The 21,550-nt window shown below is 36.5% G+C and overlaps 1 protein-coding gene across 3 annotated transcripts in view; it reads right to left on the bottom strand.

Moving 5' to 3' along the window:
• LOC132626874 (nucleolar GTP-binding protein 1-like) overlaps positions 1–10,499 on the bottom strand; it is a 34,791-nt gene extending 24,292 nt beyond the window's left edge. Inside the window, exons 1-13 of one of the 3 annotated variants that reach the window (XM_060341895.1) lie at positions 10,094–10,490; positions 9,088–9,224; positions 8,701–8,821; positions 8,510–8,574; positions 8,282–8,395; positions 7,376–7,450; positions 4,759–4,797; positions 4,603–4,674; positions 3,975–4,046; positions 3,843–3,879; positions 3,136–3,248; positions 2,165–2,371; positions 608–1,519 (exon numbers count right to left, since the gene is read on the bottom strand). In XM_060341895.1, the coding sequence (XP_060197878.1) occupies positions 1,517–1,519; positions 2,165–2,371; positions 3,136–3,248; positions 3,843–3,879; positions 3,975–4,046; positions 4,603–4,674; positions 4,759–4,797; positions 7,376–7,450; positions 8,282–8,395; positions 8,510–8,574; positions 8,701–8,821; positions 9,088–9,224; positions 10,094–10,175 (1,137 nt within the window). In that variant the 5' untranslated portion in view covers positions 10,176–10,490 and the 3' untranslated portion in view covers positions 608–1,516. Of the gene's footprint in view, positions 1–607; positions 1,520–2,161; positions 2,372–3,115; positions 3,249–3,842; positions 3,880–3,974; positions 4,047–4,602; positions 4,675–4,758; positions 4,798–7,375; positions 7,451–8,281; positions 8,396–8,509; positions 8,575–8,700; positions 8,822–9,087; positions 9,225–10,093 lie in introns of those variants that run through there. The other 2 variants (XM_060341896.1, XM_060341897.1) reach the window with 2 other exon arrangements.
• Between the last annotated feature and the right edge of the window lie 11,051 nt (positions 10,500–21,550).

Consider the following 21,550-nt stretch of genomic DNA (forward strand, 5'->3'; position numbering starts at 1 on the left):
GTAGCAAATCTGTTTGTAAATAATGAAATTGTAAATTCAAACTGTTTTACTTTTCTAAAAATTGAAAGATTAATGGATGCTTTGTGTTTTCTGCTTCTTATAGTAGACTGCTATTCCCCTTCAAGTTTAGAGGTCTGCTTTAAGATAACTTGGAACTGCTATCCCACATAGAGGTGTACACTCGTGTTTTGAGTACATGTATTGTATCAATGTGTTGTATATAATCCTGCACACTCGTGTTTGATCACTAATTAGACCTCCACCAACATGTTCAATCTCAATCACAGCGTTTTAATTTTTTGGCCCAATTCTGAGGTGAAAATTTGATTGAACGCTCAAAACCCCAATTTCAAGCCGTAGGTCAAATTACCAAATTCATTAATGAAATATAAGGTATAAGAAAGTAGGTATAACTACTGACATACATGAAGAATTTCTTGCTAGAAATTTCATTCAAAAGAACCGAAACTGCAAGAACATAACAAAATCACCTAAACAGAAAGGACATACCAGATATTAAATATAACAAAGATGGAAAACCTTTGAAAGAGTAAAAATTCTAACTGCTGATAAAAAAAACAAAGAGAAATTGCAGAAGAAAACTCACCAAAGCTTCCCTGAAAGAGTAATAACCACAGAAAGGAGGAGAAGAAATGTGAGGAAAAGTAGAAGTGAGAGAAATAGGGTTCCTACATGGATGCAGAATAGATAGTATCTTTTATCGGGTAGATTCTTTCTAGAATAAGGAAGAAGAATGTATGTACAGATTGAGTTTAATTTTCAATTTGTCCAAAATAAACATTAAAATTACATTCTTGCCCTTGTTCGTACCTTGTTCGTCCACCCTACTGCCATTTCTATAATAGTAGAGATGTAAATCACCGACACAACACATCTCAAAGACTTACAACCAAGAGGGAAAATAAATAAGGTTCCTCACAAGAATAAGGTTTCCCTTTTCGACCAAGAGTAATGAACATCAACTTTACAGAACACTTATTCATTGATGACTAAGTGCAGGCTCAATTTCTACTTGGTAATAAATAAATATAAGATGGTTCAGTATTAGAGCCTCGGAAATTTCGAGCTTTCAAACCTCCAATTGCTTCTCAGTAGCATATCCATAAACCACTGAAGAAAAACTTATCAAAGATTGCTACAAAGAATGGAATGACGGATATGGCAACCCCATCTGCACCATTTGACAAATGATTTGGGTATCTTAGAGATGAGATTTGAAGCAAAGCAAATGCGCCTGATAAATATGCCAAGAAACATGTCGTATTCATGGACCTGGAAATGTGTGTTACTGTCACCACAGATCGATCACCAATGTACAATTGTACATACATGATAGATCCCGATCACATTGAGCTAATTACCGAGCCCAAAAACTTGCAGCAAAATTCCGGCAGGCCAAAACCAACTAGCTTGAAACTTCCAGCTCTGCCTCCTTGTTCTTTTGGTTTTTGATCCTTTCTGATTGAGAAGCAAGCACCTCGTAAACTTTTTTCTTCTACTACAGAAACCCAACAAAGATGTCAGAACATACTAACGAAGAAAGTAGCTTCAGGAAATAATTTAGCACTTCATGCTGACTATTGAATTCTATAGCTTATAGAATGAACTCCGAGAAACTAAGGATAGTGAAAGCAACTCAGACAAGATTATTACGATAGTCTGAAGAAACTTCTGAAAAGCTCACACAGGCATGTTTGTTAAATCTATGTAAAAACAAACTAATGATTCGCGGAAACCTCGAGCATAAGATACTTGTTAACCTAAGAACAGTTAAATGACTAAAGAGAAAATCCATAAAAATAATTAGCTGTTCTTAAATACATGTTTTAGGTTTTAGACAACAGAAGTAAACAGGTACATAGAACAACTGTGAACATGTCAATCAAATCTCTTGGATGTGGCATTCAATATCAAAAGACGTAGAGAATCATCTAGAGGGGAAATTTTAATCTTCCCGAGGATCATAGACGGTCAACTTATCACCAGTAAGGTGTAATAATTATCTCAACTGCGAAACAAATTCCCAAATTCTGTATTAAGTTCTAAAATTTGCATTTTGTGACACTTCGGAAACTCCTACAGGTTTAAGTTAAACAACCTTCTCATTCTTCTATAATAATGTATAAGGGGAACAGAATGGCACCTCATGAAGACTAATCTCATTCTTTACGGACACATTTAAGGCTCCGTCAGGTCCCATTTTCCTATATCTCACCAGCTCAAAGTTATCAACGTTACAATCATCTGTTGCAAAGATGACAGGAGATGCTTGCAGTAAGTCACATTTGGACACGACATCAAGCCAAATATGGCTGCTGTATCTCTCTCTCATTTCCTTATAGATTACAAACTGCAAAAACCATACTTGGTAATCAACCATTTTTACACTGTGAGAAAAGATAGAGAAGACTGAAAATTGGTTGTAGCAAAAACCAGTATCACAAAGCGTATTGACATTCTCCTAAGCCTTCCAGATTATTGACGAACAACTCTCTACCTCCATGAGGTAGGGGTAAGGTCTATGTACACTCTACCATCCCAGACCCCGCTTGTGGAACTACACTGGGTATGTTGTTGTTGTTGTATTTATAATTCATTCATGTTTGGGGAGCGACAGCCTAAACCCCCAATCAAACAGAAGAAACAAGAGAAAAAAAGAAAAAAACTATAAGCATTAGCCAATAAAATAGTTTTGAAAGCGACACTTGGTAAGTATTCACCAGAGCTCTTATATTAGCACAGCTACACTAATATACTTTACTAGTTCCTGATAGAAAAAAATATCTATACTGAAATAGCTCGTGACCATTCTATCCATCTTCTCATTATTCCGAGAAAATAGTTTTTCTAAATCACCAATATGCAAGTTTTAGTCCATATACTACTAGTTCATGACCGTTCTCATTTTATCCATCTTCTCATTATTTGGAGAATCAAATAAAATAGCTTATCAAAATCATATGCAAGTTCCAAGACGTGCGCAATTACTTCAGATACATAATAGATCTCCACATCAAGGTTAAACCATTCCGGTATAAAACAAAAAAGAATCTGTCTCTCTACTAGAATACTTGAAGATCAGAGTTCTAATAACCATAGAAATCATTGAGTTGCCTGATCAGAAGGTGACATCCCACATCCTCCAGATAAATCATGAACATAAAGTACTGCAGTTGGCAAATGAGTGAGAACAGCAAGCGTTAACTTTTCCCAGTTATTCCTGTTCTCTGCAGATTCAATCAAAATAAAGAAAAAATGTTAAAAATAAACATAAAATGATAAGGGAAGTAATCCACCACAACAGAACACAAAAGTCCAGGTTACAAGAAAGAAATTTAGAGAATTATGAGTAATGTTCTCACTGTTTGCTGAGCAGCATAGCAAAAAGGAAACTATAGTTGCATTATTTATCTTTTAAGTCAAAACGTGGGGAATTTACTTTACGCCCATTCCAGACCATTTTCCATCACTAGAGCTATTGTAATGAAGAAATCGAGCAACACGTTCTCATCTCAAACTAGCCATTTTTTTTTTGGGAGAACTAACCTGTTACTTGGACAGTTGGACAAGCTCAGAAGCAAAATTGTGGATATTAGTATAATAATTTTTAGGAGGTCTAAGTAGTACACTTCTAATCCAACTAACTCACTTCCCCACAAACACAAACAATATTTTTCACTAACAAAGGTGACGATGTATCATCAGCTTCTTTGTATTATTTTCTCTTTTTAAGCTTCTTTGTATTATGTCGGAGAATGTAAATGAATTCAGAGAAAAATTATCCACATTATTCAAATGGTAAACCAAGAAGAGATTTTTACCATCACATCTCCTTAAGATTCCAGGGGTATCAGTAACCTGAGGATTATAATGCTTAATCAGTAAAATAGCAGAAGCAACAAAAAGGTAAGAAACATTTGAGAAAACATTTTCGCTTTGAGATAAAGACTAACCTGAAAATTCTGGTAGCTCAAATTAATATGACCCATCAGGATTCCTCTGGTTGTGAAGGGATAGTTGCAGATCTGATAATATTCAGTGACGTTACTGGGAACTCAATCAAGGAAAAGTGTGTGATGAAAAGATGCAATCGACTGGAGAAAGTACATCAAAGACTTTCTATAGAGTTGGTAGGGGCATGCAAGGAAAGTATGTCTAGTTGTGGATTTCGTTCTAGTCAAAGTATTAAACCAAATTCCTTTGACTCGTTCGTAAATCTGCAGACAAGTATCTCTCTAGTCATCTGTCTGACAATGCATCCACGCCTATGATATTGCAAAACTAGTATAAGAAACATGATAGAACAACTGGTGAAGTAGTGATTGGGTAAAGAGAACACACAATTGATTGGTAATAATCGTTAGTTTATGATCATCTATGATCGTTCCATAAGCTTCCATCTCATTGCTTATCTTCCCCCTCTTTGACTTTTTCCTTACTATTAATTTTAAAGATGTTAACATTTGAGACCGGAGTTAGCAAAACAAAATACGGGTCAGATTTTAGTTTTCAGTATACTAATATCAAGGCCTTCATGACAAGACTCATACTGCCTAGCTTCGTATCTCTAACTGGCCTTACCTTGGCAATGCTCAATAGTTGATCAACAGCTTTTCCATCCCGATCAAAAATTTCCTCAATTCTTTTCAATCCCTACAAAGATATTCTGTCACAAATCTACTTATAGATTATATCAGATAAATATAGAATTCTGTAAAAATGAAACTATCGGACTACCTCGTTCAGTCGCTCCTCTGCTTCTCGTTTAGATAATGACTGCCACAAATTGCACCAATTACTTGATTTGCATCTTAAATAGAAATATAAATTATAAAGGTATGTAAATAAAAATATTTCATCAAATCAATAATGAGAAAACAGAACATAATAACATTTGGTAGTGAACACAGGCCAAGGGATCCTGATGTGATGCTAAGACCCCTGTAGCCCTTATTTGTATTTTTAATGTATCTTTTTAAAAATGATTGTGACCATGTCCATTAGCAGCTACATAAAAGTGGTGATGGAGATTTGGTGTTAATTGTTAGGAAGGTAGTGAAGTTGAATCAAGAATTTGGAATGGAGAATGCGCTTGCAGAAAGGAAAGGCTAACTTTACAGGGGCACCGTTTCCCCATAAGAAGACTCATTCAATTGTATGTTCCATATATAGTTACGGTTTCTGCTAATCGTTTTTTTTTTCTTTTTCTTTTGGGAGGTCCCAATACCTGCATCTAACTGAACTACTACTGACAGAAAGCATGAGAGAGTGTGAACCCTAACCAATCAATGATGAGCGTCAATTCAGCAAAGGTGGGAAAGAAATAGTGTTGTTATCCTCCATTTTCACTTCGCTAAAACTTTATATAGTTACTTCCCTCTTATTACCTTCCATGAAAATAAGCAATCAGGAGAATATGGAGCTTTAGAATTTTCTCTGCAATTCCCTTTCATTATGCTTGCATGCTTGACATAGATTTAGATTTTTTTTTTAATCACTAGTCCCAACCAATTCCCTTTAGTTTCATTTGCATTTTGCTTTGAACTACTTGTGCTTATCTAACCTTTCTCGTTGTGTTTTCTCTTGAGCCGAGGGTCTTTCGAAACAGCCTCCCTATCTTCCAAGATAGGGGTAAGGTCTGCGTACACTTTACCCTCCCCAGACCCCACATTGTGGGATCTCACTGGGTATGTTGTTGTTGTTGTTGTAGTCCCAACCAATATAGGACCTAGTCAAGTTGAAATTAAGAAATTGTGCTGCTATCACTCATATGCAAACGATGTTACGATGACTGAGATAACAAATTTAAGATACTTCCAACATCCTTGACTAGTTTTCCTAATTTCTCTCCTCAATATTCCACAACACAGACAGTAGGGTCTATTTTGTTTGCAGCATCTGTCTGATTTAAAAATGTTGCCCAAAGAGGTTCAATAAGGCCACTACAAGGATGGATCAGATTCAAACAAAAGAAGAAAGAAGCCAGACACGAGTGAATTAAGGAGATTAGACAGCAATCTGACCTATGCTAGGAGATAGATAGTTTTGTTTATGTAGAAAGGGTGACACACATAGGAGTCTAATCTTATATGCAGGTAAAAATATACCGATAGATTCCCATGGATGCTTTTCTAAAAACATACAATACTTATCAGGGACAGTGTCATCAAAAGTGCAAACGCTGTAAGGTCCGTTGGGCCTTTAAGCGCAAATAAAGCATGGGTTTTGATGAAAAAAGGCGCAATGGAGAAAAAATACAAATATATACGTTTAGTCCAAGACTAACAATAATAAGTAAGAATAACAAATATATGGACAAAGAAATTGAAAAAAAAAAATAAAGATAAAGTGAAATATCAATTGTTTAGTGTTGCCTATTCAGGAGGCGCTCATTGACAAGGAAAAGTATGTCTTAGAGCCTTCATGACGACATTGAAGCACACATTAAGTGAGGCAAAGCGCTCAACATGTTTTGTGCCTCGCTTCAGGGCTTAAGCGAGCACGCCTTTGACAACACTGATCAGGGAAAAAATAAGAATGTCGCGGAAATGCGAATGCTGCGATGGATGTATGGGCACACTAGGAGGGATAGAATTAGGAATGAAGATATCCGGGACAAGGTGGGAGTGGCATCGGTGGAGGACAAGATGCGGGAAGCGAGGCTGAGATGGTTTGGACATGTGAAGAGGAGAGACACAGATGCTCCAGTGCGGAAGTGTGAGAGGTTGGCTATGGACGGTTTCAAGAGAGGTAAAGGGAGGCCGAAGAAGTATTGGGGAGAGGTGATTAGACAGGACATGGCACAATTTCAGCTTACCGAGGACATGACCTTAGATAGGAGGTTGTGGAGGACTCAGATTAGGACAGAAGGCTAGGTTGCTCATGCTTTCACCATAGTAGTTGTAGTTTTGCTCATTCTTTTATTGCCATTTGATTTCTGCTTATATTTGTTGGGCCTTTGTACTTTGATTATCTTATTTATCTATGGTAGTTAATGCTCCTTTCTTTCCGGACTGTTCTACCATGACTTTCTCGCTTTTGTTATTCCTCGTTTTCATATTGTTTTTGATATGCTTGTCCCTATCTGACCTTTTGTCTTGTTTTCCTCTTGTTTTCCTCTCTTGAGCCGAAGGTCTTTCGGAAACAACCGCCTTACCTTTCAAGGTGGGGGTTAGGTCTGCGTACACTCTACCCTCCCCAGACCCCACATGGTGGGATTCTACTGGGCTTGTTGTTGTTGTTGTATCCAGAAGGCTATTTTACCTAAGATTGACCGAAGAGGCTGGGAGAGGGAGCAGACTAACAGCATACAGATAAAAAGTAGGTCATTATTTAATGCAAACAACTTTCCAACCTTAGCACATAATGATGCATGTTCCTTTCCAACTGAATTCACCTTTTTCCTTAAAGCTTCTAGCTTTCCCAATGCCTGCAGAATTGTAGTTACTTAGATGTAAGACATGACAGAAAGGGGGGGGGGGGGGGGGGGGGGGGAGGAGGACAAAGATTCTGTGTTTTTTGATAAGGAAAAAAGAACATAGATCCAATTGATAGGGAAAAAAATCATACAAGAACGGAGAAAAAGTTGAATCTCACTCAAAAATTGATGTATCGCTAAATGTTGACAACTTAATTCAACAGAAAAATCACTAAGTTACAAACATTAGTTTATCTGCTTCAATCATTTAACCCAAAATTAGCATGGTGCCAGCATTATGTCACAAATACTGAACAGAATTTAACACGGATATAAACTTTCACATAAATTAGACTTACAGCAATTGAATCTTTCATTAACACGTGCATGAAATGAAAACCATAAACCCCCTGAGAGGGGTTGAGGATATCCAAAATGCTAGTTTCCATGAATATTGAAAAACAAATCCACACCCCGAAAATCAGTCCATCCAAATAAAGGGCGCAACAGAATCATTTCAATTCTGTGAAAAAGAAGTGTGAAATATTTACACAAACTCAGAGCTTTACTTAGGTTAGATAAAAACTACACAAAACACTACAAACCCCAAGATTATGCTCCTAGCTTTGATCCTTTTCTCTTCCTTACTATCTTTTAATTTATCAGGACAAAGAGACATTTAAACCTTCCAGTTTAACTACATGTATTTTTCTCCTTCTGAAGAGTCAAAAAATCATTTGCCACAGTTCAAAGCTATTTCCCTGTAGGAAAAAGTTACTGATGACCTCAATTTCCCTGAACAACCATTATTTGGAACAAGCTACTAGAGTGATTGAAAATTACCTCTTCATAGTTTCCATCTCCAAGCATTAACTCAATCAAAGATTGTTCATAAGGGTGCAAATATTTTTTGTTTGGGAAGTTCTCCTTGTATGTCCTCAAGGGCACAGCCAACTCCTACATACAAAAAATGAATGACGAATGTAAATTCGGTTTCATATGACTTATAAGAATATCAAAATTATAAATGTATCCTCCAACAACAAGCATTAGTCTGTTAGAGAATCTCACCTTCATTAATGCATCAAGTTGTTTTGCACCTTTATTTCTCTCGCGTTTTGCAGCATTAGCTATGCCTGTTAAACATTTTAACCAAATGCTATAATTCCTTTCATCCATTCGTGCTTGAGTCCATTACAAGAATTGATACTGCAATGATGAGGTGGAAGCAAAAAGTTTATAGACACGGAGCGAAAAATTACCCTTTGTAGGCGCGATCCTCTTTGCTTTCCTTAGTGCTGATTGTAGAATATCTATAGATGGCATTACCATGGGTAATTTTTGAAATGCACCTATATTTTCTACCTTAGGTGTCAGTTTTTCCTATAAAGAAATGAGCAATCGCTTTCAATCTTCATGTGAATGATAAAGAAACCGCGCATTCATAAAACGAGACAGAGATAATTCGCAGCAAATAGCCAACTAAAAAACAATTCCACTAGTAATCAAGGGTGTCTCAATAAAATTAGTGATCTAAAGCCAATATTTAATAAGAGATGTATGTTCTATTTTTTTCATACTTGTTGTTTATAGTGTAGTATCCTTAAAAACTTAACTTCACAAAAGTAAGATTAAAGGAGAAGATATACTTTTTTTTCTTGTTGGTTCACTGGATTTGATACATAGCTTCCTTTAACAATTTCATAAGTAGTAATCTGCATTTGCTTACAGAGGCATGGCATTGGATACATAACACGCGTAGGAACCAAGTACAGACCTGCATCCACTGAACAACACATTTGTTATTAGAGAAATAGACAGAAACGATGTCAATTACCAATCCAAAAACAATAACAACATACCCAGTATAATCCCATAAGTGGGGTCTGGGGAGGATAGAGTGTACGCAGACCTTACCCCTACCTCGTAGAGATATAGAGGCTTTTTCCGATATCGGCTCACGTAAAACATTTCACAACACATTGCAAAAGGGATACAGGAATGAAAGCGGTAACAACAATGAAGTAATGCGATAGGGGCCAGGTTGAATTTACATGCAAATTATGGGGCACGTGAACCTATGGTCTCCTCGTAAAACCAGATATTTTATGTGCATGTTTTCTAGAATTGATATAATATTAACTGCTGGCACTCATGCTCCAAAAAGGCTGAATGGTGCATTTGATTGAATGCTGAGTTATTTATCTAGAGGATTAGTGATCAATTCCCACTTGCTACTTTTTTTTTCTTCTTTTTAAGTGATGCACCCATATTCCTAGATTCACCTCCAGAAAGGGGAAAGCAGTACATAGCATTTCGGGCAAAAAGAACGGTAGCAACAACAAAATAATGCGATAACCGAAGCACAAAAAACACAGGAGGTAACAGAAATAGAAAGAACAAGAACTACGAGAATAGTGTTAATACTACTGGTAAGAAAGTCGTTACATTTCAAAGAACAAGAATTGCGAGAATAGTGTTAATAATACTGGTAAGAAAGTGATACATTTCAATTACCAATCCTGTACCTAAATTCATTTCATTTCCAATATAAGCACATGGGGAGACTAAATAGGGAAAGCAAATTGTCTCCAAAGTGGACAAAAAAAAAGTATGTATAGGTTTAATTCGTTGCATTGAGAAACAAAGCAGTACCTTTAGAGAACTTGGAACGTTGGAAAAAGAGTGATGAAGAAGGAAGTTGCCATAGCTGAAAGAGACCTGAAGTTCCGCTCATCTTTCTCTTTTATTGGCGCCGAGTTTTACTGAGCTCTGAATATCCAGGAAAAAACCCAATTACCAAACAGTCCCTTATGTATAGGGTTAGAGTTATTTTGGTCATCCTTATATAACATTGAACATAAGTACTCATTTATTTATGTCAAAGTTCGTACTTTTGGTCCAAAGCTGGACGGAAAAGCACCGATAGGAAAAACCTAATGGGACATCTAACGCGATGTAAATTAATAAACTTACTATTTTTGGTTTTTCAATAGGTAAGCGTATTTAGGCTAAGACTGATTTACCCATTTAAGGAAGCCCTCGGTAACAAGATTTTTTATGTGAATACACTATATTGAATCTCCTTGACATAGGTCCATATCTTAGGTGTTAAACTTTTTATAATTTTTTTAAGCCCCTTACACAATTTACTAGCTCCGCCATTGTGACCGCAGGAGAAAGACATGACAAAGTTCTTGTGTGGAAACTTATATCCTCGTACCATCAAATTGATTAACGAAAAGAGAAAGATGAACATTTCTCCTGATAAAGAAAATCTTTATATTTCATCCTAGTTCCCAAGCATTTCATCCGACACTAAATACTAGTATCTTGAATTTCATTCTGCATATATATATAGGCAGCTAGGCGCACAAACCTAGTTGTTCAAGTTGGAAGCAAAGCACATGTAATGCAAAGATTCTAATTTAAACTTGCATAACGTGTTCCAGCATCTACCCAAGCTTACTTTTTAAGGGTGATCTAGTAGGAGAAAGAGATGGCAGAATACTTGGAGTCCGCAACTTAAGTGATCCAAAAAGTGGGTTCGGATACTAAAATAACCCAAAAAAAAAAAAAAAAAGTAACCAAACTATCCTTTGCGCACTAATTTAGTGCGCGCAATAGGACTAAACTGCACTTTTACAGTTAATCCTATTGCGCACTAAATTAGTGCATAATAGAGGTTATCTTTTTTTTTTTTTTGTACAATTTTAAAGTTCTCAAATTCACGTTTTTTCCATACTTTGACCAAAGATTAGTCATGCTTCAAAACTTCAAAAATATCAATATTTTATATAGAACTTGACATCTGTTTTTGCGGACAATAATGTCGGCTCATCACATCAAGTATACCTAAACATTTGGATCGTCGTTTTAGTAGTTGTAAAGTACCCCGAAGCAAGTTTTGTTTGTTTGAATCTTGTTTTGTTTGTTTGAATCTTGTTATCTTTAGATTTAAGTGTTTTATTTTATAAATTGTTGATTTAAGTGTTTTATTATTTAATCAAGGCATTACTTTATAGATATTTAGTCTCAACTCAATGATCATGTAGAAAGCTTGGGATGCCAAGCTCAAATTGTAACTTTTTGCACATCAATGATCAATGGAGGCAAGGTTTAAATTTTATTTTATTTTTAAAAAAAAGGCATTACTTTATTTCGAATATACAAAAATAAATATTATATTAAAAAATAATTCATCCAATACGAGAGGTACAAAATAATACATCATTCTTTACAACAACAAAATATTTAAAATAATACTTCAAGTACGAGACGCTCTTCCACTACGAGAGGTTCTCCCACTACGAGATGTACTTGCACCACCATGGCCTCATAGGCTACACAAACGCTTATCATGGCCAAGCTCCTTACAGGTAAAGCACCGGCGAGAGTATGTTCTATCATTGACATCCATTTGATTGTGAATCCGACTTCGTGCGTTAACCCCCAATTTACAGATGTACTCCTTGTTAGCAACCATTGAAAATGGCTCGTTTGGCCAATAAGCTTGATCATCAAGTGGGTAGAAGTGGCCAGCAGAGGCTTTAAGGTAACTTTTGACGCTGTATTCCGATGCCACATTACTTGATATTGTTTTTTTCCATTGCCTTGAAACACTTGACGACATGAAAACACATCATATGGTTTGTTTGCCACTTACTACAACTACACGTTCTCATGCCCTCATAAACGGTATGTAAGTTTCCTCCCTGACCTTGGTAATAACTTATCCGGACTTCATACACACGTTCAGCGTAGTTACTCGGTCATCTTGTGCAGCTCACATTTTTCTTGTTATGCTCCATCATTTTTTTAGGTTTTGGCATTCATCTCCCACCCTCTGCTACTATGGCTTTGGCATGCTTTGTTCTTGTCACAAACCGCTCCACAACTTGCATGAAAGTCATTCTCACCATTGGAGTAACAGGCAGTCCCCGAGCAGATTTTAGCAAACGATTAAATAACTCCGAGCTGTTTGTTATAAGCATCCCCCATCTCTTGCCTTCATCAGCATGTAATGTCCATTTTTCAACTTCGACTGTCTTCAACCAATTATATGCTTGGACTCATGATGTGCCGTGAATTTTGGCACATTTTATGTCTTTTCACTAAAAGTGTTGCTTGTTTTTAAGTGTTTTTACATCGTTTCTTATGTTATTTTGATGTTTTGTAGGGTTGGTTGACTAAGAAACGAAAATGATGAGAATTACTGAAAAACGGACAACTTGGAGCAAAAGGACGGTCCGTAACTCAAGTTACGGACCGTAACGTGATCCGTAACCTGAGAGGAAGATCCAGATACATGCCGCTCAAATGGACGGTCCGTACCTCATGTTACGGGCCGTAACGTGTACCGTAATCTGAAGGGAATTTCCAGTAAGAATCCTAAGTATTGTCACATGTTACGCCCAGAAGGAGGGTCCGTAACGCAAGTTACGGGGCGTAATGTCATGGCGTAACGCATTGGCCACTGAAGACTGAAGCCATGATCCGCTGGAAGATACGGACCATAACCTGTGTTACGGTCCGTAGAAAGAAGTCGTAACGGTTGACCTAATATCAAGCTGACAAAGGACGGAACCGAACGATGCCGCGAAGGGTGTTTTTGTCCAGAACTTTGGCGTAATTTTTGGCCCTATAAATACTTAAAGTTAGGTTTTTAGCAATTATTCAGTTCTTTTAGGAGCATTAACTTTAAGCCTTTGATATTTGTGAAGTTGTTGGAGCATTTAAGACATCAACTTCACCCTCATTCCACATTGTATTACTATTGTAAGTACATTATGTTATCTTTTAAGCTTTCTTTGTTAAACAAAATGATTAGTAGCTAATTTTAGTTCTAAAGTTGTGGACCCCATGATGGGTATTATGTGAATGGGTTTCTACTATTGATATATGCATAATGGTTGTTGGTATTTATTCAATCTTTGTGTTTTAGCGTTGGGTAATGATTGCAAGCATTAGCCTAAGCCATTATACTATTTTTTCTTGGGAAAGAGAGTTAGCTTTGGTAAGATTGAATAACAATGACTCGAGGCGTTAACCCTCGTTTAATAGACTAACATAGGAATAAGAACAAGTCTAATTGGCATTATTGGTCGCTCTTCGATTTCAACTCTTTCGCATTTGGAAAAGTCATAAAGAGGAAATACGACCTAACTGTTGGGAAACATTAGGAAGTCCTTAAGAGATCGAGTGCATACCCTTAGAACAACCATTAGAAGTATATCACATTGAAACCTGAAGCGTAATATCTAATCAAAGCTGGGAACACAACCTTAGTCTCTCTCTCTTATTAATTACAATTCAAGTCAAAGTATTCGTTTACTTTACACAACAAATATTTTAAACTATTCGGAATAGGATTAAAGCTTTTAAAGACTAGTATCGCATACAATTAGTACCCTTTTCTCTCCATATTCCCTGTGGGATTCGACCCCAACCTTGTTTGGATTATTATATTTGACAACGACCGCTTTACGCCACTTATAGGTGTAATTTGAGTGTATCAAATTTTGGCGCCGTTGCCGAGGAATACAGTTTTGAAATTACTGATTGTTGTGTAGTTTTCTTTAAAACTTTTTCTATTCCATCACACCTTGTTTGCTGTTTTGGTGAACCAGGTGAACATGCCAGGAAGATATAATCAAAATCAAGGAAACCAAGGTGGGCTCCAAGTGAACCCACCTACACCAGAAGAGGAGGAAGATGAGAATATATTTGCGGAATTCATAAATGAAGCTGATTATGCTTCTACTGTGGTCCCTCCTAGGACTGGAAATGCTACTTTCAAAATTGATAGTTCTATCTATCAGCTGCTGAAACTTGAAGGTTATTTCCGAAATTCTTTGGAGGACTATCCACTCCGACATTTGAAGAACTTCCTGCACGTGTATGCTCAACAATCCCAAGGTGTTGTTTCTGCTGATACACTTTGGTTACGGGTCTTCAAATATTCCTTAGCTGGCCAAGCAAGGGAATGGTATGAAAAGCTTCCCAACAATTTTATTCACACCTGGAACGAGCTAGCCAATACATTTTTGAAGAAATGGTTTCCACCGAGCAAAAAGGCTGAACTTCTAGATAATATCTTTGAGTTCAAATAGCTCCCAGGGGAACAATTATATTCGGCATGGGAGCGGTTCAAGTACTATCTAGCTCAATCTCCAACTCACGGGTTTCCGGATGCTATTCTCACCGAGAAATTCTACAAGGGCTTAGATACAATGAATCAGATTGCTATCAATACTGCCGCGGGAGGATGCTTTATAGACAAGTCATTTGTCAACATCACCCGGTTGCTTGATAAACTCACCACCCACAATCAAGCTTGGCATTCAACTGATAGTGAGAGTCTCTCTTATGGTAGTCTATCACTAACCGCTGTTGCAAAAGAAAACCACGAGAGGGATCATGCCTTTAATCAATTACAAACCACGGTGGATCTATTATCAAAGAAGTTAGCAGAAAAGGATGCACTGGGGGTAAATGTTGTTGAGGAGTTACCACCTCCTCCACAGGGGATGTATCAAGTCCCTGAGGGGATGTACCAAGATGGGCAACAACATTATGAAGATGTTAATTATGTCAACAACTCCCAAAGGGGTTATCAGAGGCAAAATTATCAAGGTCCGGTCCATCACCCATGGCAGAAGCCTCAACACCAATTGCAAGGGAACAATTATAGCAGAAATGATCAGGGAAATCCAAATCAAGGGAATTACAATAACAACAATTATGGAAACAAGAGCTCTAACCCTTACATTCTACCAAGGGGAAAGCATCAAATTCCCAACAGTGGAGAGACAATTCAGCTAGCAACTCTGCGAGCAATGCTGCTAATGATTCTGCAGAGCTGAAAAGTATGATGCAGAAAATGCTAATGAACCAGGACAGAACTGAAAGTACAATAAAGGGAATGTCTCAGGTTCAACTATCTCATTCAGCTGCCATTCAGAAGCTTGAATCGCAATTCAGAGACCTTTCCAGAGAAGTGCATACTCCTCAACGTGGACAACTACCAAGTGATACAGTTCCAAATCCGAAAGGTAGTGGGGTAAACTCTGTAGAGCATGTAGCTGCTATTAGCACCCGAAGTGGAAAAATACTTCTAGGTGCTGATAAGAAGGTGATTGATCTTGAGCCAATTGTTGAAGAAGAGGCACAACCTAATGTGTCTGATGTTATTGTGGAGGAAGAAACAGAGGAGGAAGTCCCCATTATAGCTGAAGAGGAGCAAAATCTTAAAAATCTTAAGGCACAAGGAGAAAAACATGAAAAGGGGAAGGCAAAACTTTCTGGCTCTCTACGCCCTTTGACTTAATTGTTCAAATCTTCACCGCCTTTTCCTCAAAGGCTAGTGAGAAAAACAGAAGATGACAAGTGTTTGCGATTTTATGATCAAGTTAAGCAATTGACGATGAACATTCCTTTCATGGACGCTCATTTCTCGTTGCTCTCGTTAGCGACAATTGCGAAAGTGATATTTGACACAAATATCATGTTTCGTGTCATTTTACATCTTATTCTTATGACTTTTATCGTTTAATGTATGATGAAATCGTCGTATTTAAGCTTATGTTGTTATATTTCATGTGTATAGGTACGATGAAGACAAACGATGAAAAACCGGGCTAAAAGTGGCTGGTTTTGAAGCATATGATGACTACACGAGGTGACAAGTCAAAGATCACAAGTGATGAACTAAAAGGAAAAAAAATTGAACTGAAGGAAGCATATGTGCCAGTCCCGTAGCACGGGGCCAACACGTGAAGATTGAGTTGCAGGAAATTGAAGTCCCGCGCTGCAAGGGCGTGGCGGAACTGGCACATTCATCATCTAAAATTCACTGAAGGGTCTGTGCTGAGCCCGCGACGCGCAGCCAGCACGGGATGGGCTCAACCTGTCCAAATTTAATTAGGATTTTGTCTATTCTTGAGTCATTAAATTCCTAGACTATAAATACTTATTTGAAGGGTTGAGAACGGTATGCTGAGATACTTTGAGACACTTGTAAGCCGTCATTAACCCTTTTCTTCCCCATTTTTACTTTTATCTTCATAAACCATAGGCTAATCTCTTAGTTTCTAGGGTTGTGGCGTAAGACTTTAAAGTTGGTTTGATAATAATTTTTATCTATTAAATTTTCATATGTTTGGGTTGCTTATTTATTCTTGTGCTTAATTATTTAATTATCTTGTCAATAGTTAGACACTATCTGTGGTGCATGAATTGGATTTGAGAAAGGGAATTCACGTATGGAATAAGAATAAATAGAGATTGTTCGATATTATCATTTGAGGATAGAGATATACCCTTTAGCCTTACTTAGTTGAATACGGAGAATTAAGTGCGTTCTTGTTACCTCTGATGACCATAGAGATATAGGCGTTATAGTAACATCAACAGGCTTGTGAGTAGTTTAAAAGAATATCATAAAGTTACAATTAACCCGTCAACTAGTAACCCAGGAAATAAGATAGGTAGAATTGTCAGAAGATCAATTGGATTACCGAAAGCCATGACTCTGGAACTTTCTCTCATCTGATAAATCTTACAGTCTTTGTCAAAATATTCTCAGTCACAAAAACACCTATCATAAATTGTTTACTTTTCAGTTTTAGTTTAGTTACAACAAACACTTTGATTTTCACTTTCTTGAATAATTTTATTCGAATTTGAATTAGTTTAAAAGTAGAATCTAAGTCTCTGTGGGATCGATATCTGGACTTAAAAATCCTATATTACTTGTACGACCGCATATACTTGCATGTGCGTTTGGGAGCAACAGAAAGCAAGAGCGAATATCGACCCATTGGCATCCATTCCTACTGCAATCATTAGCTTGATGTCATATATACCATATACATGTGTGCCATCTATGGATATGACTGGCCGACAGTGAGCAAAATCATCAATTCATGGTTTGAATGTCCAAAACTCAAAGTTAAAAATACTACCGGGCAGAAGTCTCCAGTCTACAACAGTACCAACATTGAATTTTTGTAGAGCTGCCATATACCTCAGTAACGTCTGGAAAGAGCCCTTCCAATTTCCATAAATCATCTCAAAAGCACGCCTACACCTGATATATCCCTTTCTCTTGCTTATCGTTTTATGATATATTGTCTTAACGTTTCTAATGCAATCTTTGATAGGGATCCTGCACAAGTTTAAACAAACAACATTTAGCAATGATAATTTAATTGATGTAAGAATTATAATGAACTAAGTCAAATAGGTTACCTTGCGGTTTCGGCAACGTCTTTAAGTAATACTTGAGCAATCATATTTGTATATAAATTAAAATGATCTGCTCGATTCTCTCCCATATCACAAGTGTGACGTTAGTGAAATTTTGTGATAACCCACATACCATCATGCTTAACAATTCCCCGAAGCATCCATTGATAGCCTTGATACTGTCGTCTACAAACTAGTCTCCATATCTTTCTGGTTGAATCATCAACCCTATACTCCCTCATTCCCTTATAACTATAAATTTTGACTACCCTTTCCAATGCCTTTTTTTATTCGAACATCATGCCTTTTTCAAGGTAGCAATCATCGTTTATAAGATCGGCCGGTTCTTTCCACATTTTTGACGACTTTGATCATCTTCTCTGGTGAAGACAAAGGCATCTACACGACCTTGAAGGTTGTCAAGATATGGAATATGGTCAGAATGTCACTGCATTGGGCTTTCGGGAGTTGGGTTTTCCGGCATCGAACTGTATACCAGATTGAACATCGACCTTTGTCATCATCATCATCATCGGTTACTTCTGCATTATTCGGTAATTCTTCACTATCACTTGATGATATCTCACAATAATTTGGACAATGATCACCATCTAAGAAGGGCCTCTTCCTACACGAAAAGTAACATATTTTAAATACCAACATCAAATACATATGGATTATTTAATATCAAGGTGATGAACCTATCAATATTGATCAATATTGTCATTGTTTGGAGAAAGATCAACTCCACCGAACTGAGAGGATTGCCCAAAATCAACATTTGGTACCACTGGCGAGTTTTGTGAATAATTTTCACTGTATGTTTGATTAAATTGCATGTTATCATTGTCAAAAATTGATTAAATTGCATGTTATCATTGTAAAAAAAAAAAGTTTGATTAAATTGCTGGTTTGGAGAAAAGATCAACTCCACCGAATTGAGAGTTTTCCCAATATTACTCATATCAGGTGTATAACCCCTATAGAGATACAAAAAAAATGGATATTTACCAATAAATAAAATAAACACGTGCTACCACACAAAATACGTAAACTTAAAAATGGATATTTACCAATTTTCACTGTAAGTTTGATTAAATTGCTGGCTTAGAGTTTTTAGCGGCACTTGACCACTCAAAATGTCTTCATAAGAACTAAAGTCCCCATAAGTGTTACCATGAGTAGGTTGGACTTGAGAGACTTCTTGAGGAATCTTTTCAATATACATTTCAAGAACATTAATGGCGACTAAATCTCTATATTCTTCCGGCACCCTCAAATAATCCCTCAAAAAGTCATCATCATTGATATTCCACACACCATAAAGCACTAAACCTTATGAAACGGTGTGTGGATATCTGCCTATTACAGATACTCCATACTGAGTGGGATTAGTTTTCATTTTTTTGCGTATGTAATTGACTAAAGTTTCGTAATTCAAGGTTGTTGGAAACTTTACATGGGCTTGTGATTTGATACTATAACGAACGGTATTATTGTCATCAAGTATATTTCCATCCCAAAATAAAGAAACCTTAACAGTTGAAGGAGGAGAAGAGATCTTTTCTCTGAAGTTTGATTTTTTTCAAGAACTTAAAAGACTTAAACTTATGAAATAGATGAGTTTTTACTTCATCCAGCATTCATATTAAATAGAAAAACTTGAGCGCAAAAGTGAACATTTAAAAAATGTGGGATTAAGCCCTATTGCGCAGGAAAACACTGCGCAATACTCCTTTTGCGCATGAAAACATTGCGCAATAGGATAATACTCGTGAAATAATGCAGCACTGTGTTGTCAAATCAAGCATAGTGTGTCATAAAAAGCGGTCAAATAATGCAATATTATGTTGTCAAATCAAGCATAGTGTGTCATAAAAAGCGGTCATATAATGCAACATTGTGTTGTCAAATCAAGCATAGTGTTCTAAAATTCATATTTTGCGCATTTAAATGTTGCGCAATATAAGTGTGTCATAAAAAGCAGTCAAATAATGCAGCATTGTGTTGTCAAATCAAGCATGGTGTGTCATGAAAGCAGTTAAATAATGCAGCATTGTGTTGTCAAATCAAACATGGTGTGTCATAAAAAGCGATCACATAATACAGTATTGTGTTGTCAAATCGAGCATAGTGTTTTAAAATTCATATTTTGCGCAATATAAGTGTGTCATAAAAAGCGGTCAATATGTAGCATAGTATTGTCAAATCAAGCATGTCATTCTGAAAATTCATAGTTTGCACATTTAAATGTTGCGCAATATAATTAAGTGTCATATAAAGCGGTCAAATAATGTAGCATTGTGTTGTCGAATCAAGCATAGTGTTGTCAAATCAAGGAGTAGTATATAATGTGATTGACGAACAACTAGCATTCACAGAAAATGAGTTATCATGTAATTCTATACCCAATTTGTTGATATTGGTTTTATTAGATGTTTTACCCCATCAGACATATTCAAAGCAATGGGTAGGACATGGGAACTAGATGATGATTTTAAATACTCAAATAACCCGAACAACAGATTCGATCAAGAATACAATGAGAGAGGAGTGAGATTGGCGTGTTAGGGAGGCTGCAACACTGGAACAAACTTGAGGTCATTTGGGCTTAAACGTCTAAAAACATGTGCTATATCAATGCCTCGTGGCACTCCACAAGAGTTGAATTTTGCTCTTAACCATTTTCACGAAGAGAACAATCGGATGAAAATATGTTGCCTAAGGGTAGAATATGGTCAACATGTTTATGTAAGATTCAGATCCAAGTGGGATTCGGACTATGAGATATCTGATGAAGATTAATATTTTTTTTATAATAAAGTAAGTTGGTAGGGTCATAATGACCACTCCCAAGGGTACTTGGGGTTTTGTAACCCTATAAGTAGTCTTCCATTTGTTATTAGACTACAACATATTCAATGTCGAGTAGTAGAAATGTAGATTGGTCTTTATTCCTTCCAAATGATTCGAATAGCAGTGGTGATGATAGTTCAAATCATAGTAGCTATTCCGGTGAAACAAGTTTTCTTGATAACAATGATTTCAAACTAGACGATTTGAAATCCCACCTTCTTATAGAGCGTAATGATGATTTTTGCAACGGGAAATATTCAGATCAACAAGAATATTATTGCGGGTTGCGCTGAGAATGGGCATATCGGCATGCCGAATCAGAACGTTTCGTTCGTGACTTGGAAAATCTCAACGCTCGAATCCCAAAAAGGTACTCAATGACCATGCCTCGAGTTAGGTCCAGAAACATGTGAGCTTGTCGTACAAAGAATTAGAAAAGAAAACAACAAAATGCTAGCAAGACGTTGTAGATTTTACATGTTAAAGTTGGCTGAAGAACAAGCATCGTCAATAGGTAGAGAATTAACATCTACAGAAAGAAGATATGTCTTAAGAAACCCAAAATATTGTTCTGATGATGATTAGGGGTTATTTTGGTTCACTCTCTTAGATTTTGGGTCATTTAAGTTTCGGACTCATGCGGTTAATTTGTATTTTTAGTTTATGATGAAGTCATCAATTTGAATATTTTTAGTATGTTTTTAATTTGCTTTGATTGTTATAGTCTATTATTAATTTATATAAGCTTCTTAGAGTTAATAATACATAAAAAGTTCACGATTCACAATTTAAAAAAAAAAAAAAACACAAATGAGTTAGTACATAAAGGGTGTGGATTACATAACAAATGAAAACGTGCAACTAGTAAAACAAAGTACATAAAAATAACAAACTAAATAGAAAATACATAAAAAAACAAAATATATAGAAATATTAAACTTAATAAACAAAATACATAGAAATAATAAACAACAACAAGATAGCACAAATAATCTTCCAAAATTTCAG

Source organism: Lycium barbarum, chromosome 2 (assembly GCF_019175385.1).
Source record: "Lycium barbarum isolate Lr01 chromosome 2, ASM1917538v2, whole genome shotgun sequence".
Lineage (NCBI taxonomy): Eukaryota > Viridiplantae > Streptophyta > Magnoliopsida > Solanales > Solanaceae > Lycium > Lycium barbarum.